At 41.5% G+C, this 5287-nt stretch overlaps 1 protein-coding gene across 1 annotated transcript in view; it reads right to left on the reverse strand.

Annotated features, from left to right (window-relative positions):
• Positions 1-5287, reverse strand: part of THSD4 (thrombospondin type 1 domain containing 4) — a 447797-nt gene that overhangs the window by 6401 nt on the left and 436109 nt on the right. The window contains exon 13 of the mRNA XM_025040368.1: positions 2684-2863. Coding sequence (XP_024896136.1) covers positions 2684-2863 — 180 coding nt within the window. The remainder of the gene's footprint in view (positions 1-2683; positions 2864-5287) is intronic.

Below are 5287 nucleotides of genomic sequence, written 5' to 3' on the forward strand. Positions count from 1 at the left end.
TTTCCTTCAATCTATGGTATTTATTACTTTTACTGATGCTCTCTGATGCCCTGTCAATGGCTAGCAGGAGCCTCTAAAAGTTGTTTCTTGAGTCCTTTGGTTACAGACTTGCTTGTCTTTGAGAGCTTCCCTTTTGCCTGGTATAAAAAGATATTCCAATCTAATATATATATATATATAGTCCCAGACCAGAATCAGCCATTTCTCTAAGAATTCCTGGTTCCTTTAGTGGAGAGCAGCAGTTTGAAACCACATTTTGACTGATTGGTGTGCCCTTTGCTGCCAGATTGGTCATTGTTTCTGGGCTCTTTCGATGGCTAAAACTAGGAAAGTAAGATAAATTAATTAATGAGTTCATACTGATATTTCTAACTCAAATTCAGGTTAACATGATTTTTACTTACACCTCTTTTTTATCTGTATCTTTTTCTCCTAAGTTGAAAACCCTATTTTTCAAGGATACTGGGGATAATAGTTATACTATCATATTATCATACATATTATCACATATATTATCATAGTATCATAAAATATACTACTCATTTACTTTATCACACATTATGTACCCAACCATCTCATATAGTACAACATTCTCACTAAAAATGTGAGTATTGCAAACAATGTAAACATTTTTCCACAGGTCTTTTGTCCTTAGAGATGGACAGTCAAATTACTATGTTTTAATGCCAATGCAATAGTGCCGATGCCACCAACTGGATACATATTTCGGTTAATTTGTTTAATTTCATTTTCCATTTTTGTGGATTGTTTTTTTAAAAATATTTTATTTTATTTTATAATTATATAACATGTTTACTTAGTTCTAAACTCAAATTTATAAAATGAGGCAGATTCGAAGACATCTAGCTTTCATCACTATCTCTTCCACCACTGTTTTTGCTATTATCATCTACGGAAAAATCTCATCACACACAACAGATCCCCTTGTGCTGTCCCTTTGAGAGTCATGCCATCCCATCCTCTAGCAATCACTGATCAGTTCCCTGTTCCTATAGTTTTGCCTTTTACAGAATATTATGTACATGGAATCATATGATATGTAGTTTTTGGTGTCTTCCTTTCGTTGAGCAAAAATGCATCTGAAGTTCATCTATGTTGTTTAGGTACCAAACAACTCGTTTTTGATGCTGAGTAGTACCCCGTTGCTCAGGGGTGCCACACTGAAATTAGTCTTTTCAAACAAGATCCCAGTGAGGGATATCTGGGGTGTACCTAGCCAGCTGTTTTTGGAGTTTGTCTCCTTTGTCGTGGCCTAGTGAATTCAGCCCTTTCTAACTCTCCAAACCAAATGATGGTGATTTGTTCTTATGTTCTCAGGGGTCTTGGGCAACATCAAAATAATTAAATTTCATATCCCAGAAGCTGACAAAACATCTTTGAAAGGCAACAGCTCCTTCATTCCTGTTTGCCTCTGAGTCGAGGTTCATCACATGTCCAAATGGCTGTTAGCACTAGAGGTGACATACACTGTTTGGAAACAGAGTTCTCAGCTTTTACTCGTATATTTCATGAGCAAACTCCTTTTTATTACCTTTGAATGATTTTTAGAATGGCTCTGGCCTCTACTCTGGGCTCACCTACAGCCACAGCTTGAAGATCTTTAGTAACACAGAGCAGAATGAACCCCTGCCCTTATGTGTCCAACACGTGTTAAACAGTCACCAGGAATAAGGCCCTGAGGATGTTTTCTGTTTAAGGGAGTTTCTTGAAAATAAACTTTTTACTTGGAAAAAAAAAAAAAAGGTCTTATCACTATTTCCATCCTTTCCCATTTCATTCCTTGATAACTTATATCTGTATTAACTCTGTCTCTCTGTCTCCAACTCTCTGTTTCTCTTCATTTATATACTACCCTCCCTCCTCACAGAACGAGTTTGAGATGGCTTAAGAAATGTTTAGAGGGTTACAAAAAAAAAAAAAAATGTGAGGAAACTAGGGTAAAAAGAAGATAAAAGCAGGAAAAACCCATTTTGTAAGGTCTGATAAACTCTCTCTTAGCGATGGGCCACAATTCTGGCTCTGAGTTTCCTAGCAAGCCAATTCAAAGAGAAAAACAAGGTTAGTTCCATAATCCACATTGTCTGTAGAATGTAAAGATAGTGTATACACACATACAAATACAAACACACGCGTCTGAGGCCTGACTGGTGTGGGTCTCACATTGGCACTGAGACCCACTGAAATTCCTTCAGTGAGTTTCATAAAACGATCATGTCATGATGTAGTTTCTCAGCAGCATCCTTGAGTCCCTTTGGCCATCGATCTTCTGCAGCAGCATCTCTCAAAGTGCGGTCCAAGGACACCTGTATACAACTCATCTAAGGAGCCTGTTCAAAATGCAAACTCCTTGGCCAGAGCAGACTGGAATTAGTCTTTTCAAACAAGATCCCAGCAGATTCTTACGCACTCTGAAGCTTGAGAGTTATCGCTTTATGGCCCCCACAGTTTAGAGATCAAGATCGCCCCAGCCTTGGGCTCCACACAAGTACGCTGAGTCCAGCGGTGCCCCAGCAGTGACCACCTGGAGTAGAACACTGTGCGGAATCTACCCGAGGGCTGAATCCAGAGCCCGGCACCTACTCGGTGGCCCAGAGTGTCTATGGGAGAAAAGCAGAAGAATGATGCGCTAATGTAGGTCTCTACCAAGAGCACCCTGACTTACCATGCTCCATTCTGTGTTAAACCATTTGGCCCCACAAGGCTTGAGGTGGCAAGATTGCTGGCTGGGGGGTCTCTCCAGGAAGGAACATTCATAAGGGTCCAGCACTTCGAAGGTGTCTGCATTCTTCCTAACACAAATCACTTCCCTCTGTTGGGTCCCACTCCCGCACTCGACGGAACACTGGAGAAAGAAGCAAAGAAAGTGTCACATGATGGAAAGGAGACGAGAACTACTGTCCATCGAGGGACATTAGTGAGTGTTTTCTGTCATCAGTTCACTGAGGAAGAGCCCACGGGCACTGGAAAACATTTCTGGAGGAGCAGTTGCCCACGAATTCCAATTTTCTTAACAGTTCTGAGTCTGGAGTAGGAGTGGGTACCCTGTTATCACAGCTTCAGGCTGCTGGTTGCTGAGATCCTGGTGCCCTCTGTGCTAAGTGTGAGATCATTCCCCCTTACACTCCCCACAGGAACATACCAGCCAGTCAAGTTGCTGGTTTCTGTCCAGTAGACTCGGACACCTGTCACTGTAAAACGATAAACTAACATTCTGGTTTATCTGCTGGTCCCCTAGTGGATGAACACTGGGGATGAATTAACTTCCCAGAGCCTGTATACCTGCGCATGAGGGCTAAGTTAAAATTCTTTGGGACATGAAAGCAGAGAAGATCTCAGATGTGGGACAATGTCCCCTATAGTAACCCCCCCCCACCCCGTTCACAACTGGGTGGCCAGCAGGAAGCCTTTTACCACAGAGTCCAATTCTCTCACTTCCTAACCTGCTGCCAAAGCTTGTTGGGGTGTGTCCCCAAAAGCCAGTCAGATAATTACACATGTTGGTGCATTTTGTTAGTTTACAGAAATATGTATATACCTGGTCATGAATCTATTACTTTGTAAAATATTTTTTGGATTACTTCTTGATTAAAAATTTAAAAAGCTGTGATCTATATACTTTTAGAGACTTTAAAGAATCTACTACCTTTATGGAAAGCCTGTAACAACATCTATAGCTGAAAGTCTTAATATCGGCCTTGCTTCTGTAGGCAGACACAGGTCAAATAAAACAAGAAAAAAACCCTCACTTCTCTGCCCAAACACACACACACACACACACACACGCACACACACCAAGCTAAGAGACTGAATTACTCATATAGGGCATAATAAGCATCATCATTAGCAGTTTCCGTTTTATGCCTTCTTTTTTGCCATCTTCTAGACATCCAGGAAACCTTTTAGGTTTGTTTTTCCTATTTTCTTCTATGTCGGTTAGTTTAGTTAGTTCATTTATTTGTGCTGGAGGTTGAGTCCAATCCCAGCATCACAGGCAGACTGGATTCAATCTATGTGATTTGTACAGTGTGTATTATGATGTTTCAGACATGTGTTTTCCCTGGATGTGATCTTTCTCATCTGTGTATAACAATGCACATCATAACATGTTAGTTGATTATCGATTTGATGTACATTCGTGTTTTGTCCTTTTCTTTCAAGTGCTGCCGACAATGAAAGAATCTGAGGCAGGAGAGGGGCAGTGGCTTCCAGGCAAAGGAGGAGTGAGGGTGCACGTGAAAGGTCCAGATGATGGCAGGAGCAGAACGCAGAGCTGGAGTCAGGAGACGGGGGACTAGTCTAGACAGCGTCAGTAAACAGTTCCATGTCTTTGGCCAAGACACAGCACTTTCCCAGGTCTCTATCATCTCACTTGCAAAGTGGGTTTGAAAACTTGATCTGAAAGACCCCTGACTGCTCTGAGGAGCTATGTCTGTACTGAGTGCCTGGCAGAATAGCAGACTGCAAACCTTGACCAAAATCTGGAGTTATTTTATGCTATGTTTGGAAAGTCCTTGAAGACATTAGGAATTAAGGGACAATGAGCACATATCTCAGCCTCCTCTCACCCCAAATGCCCGGAAATGGCAGAATCTGTGTGTCTGGGAACAAGCGAATGGATGTGTGTGTGGGTGTGTATGTGTGTGCATGAGACAGTATTCAAAACAGGACAGGGTGGACCAGAAATTATGAGGAATCTCTGAATGGTGAAAAGATAGATGGCACTAAATTAAAGCATAAAATTGTAGTCCAAAGTGCACACAGAGGAGGAGCCCTAGCCCAGAGGAAGCAACTCAAGAGCTTCAGGCGAGAATGGTGGCGGCCACGTGGGTCTGAGGAGCAGGAGGGAGGCCTCCGGACAGTGAGAGAGTGGTCAGCTAAGATACTGGCCAGGAGCCTGACTGTGCCAAGGAAGAAGCGAAAGCATCTTCCCCTACTGGAGCATTCCAGTCACAGGGGAAAAGTAAAGACATTTTCAGATATTCAAGAACTCAGATAACTCATGGCTTAAGTTATCTGAGTCCTTATAAGAAAGACTTACTGGATTATGGTCTCTAACAAAATGAAAAAGAAACAGGAAGAAGACAGGATAGAAAAACAGAAGTTGGCAAAGATACTTTTAATAAGGGCTCTTTTTAATAACGAATATGGGGTTTCTTTTGGGATGATGAAAATGTTATGGAATTAGGTAGTGGAGACGGTTGCACGGTTTTTTGTATTTTAAGAGGGTATTTTTTATGGTGTTTATGTGAATTATATTAAAATAAAA

This window comes from Pteropus alecto, unplaced genomic scaffold, assembly GCF_000325575.1.
Source record: "Pteropus alecto unplaced genomic scaffold, ASM32557v1 scaffold38, whole genome shotgun sequence".
Lineage (NCBI taxonomy): Eukaryota > Metazoa > Chordata > Mammalia > Chiroptera > Pteropodidae > Pteropus > Pteropus alecto.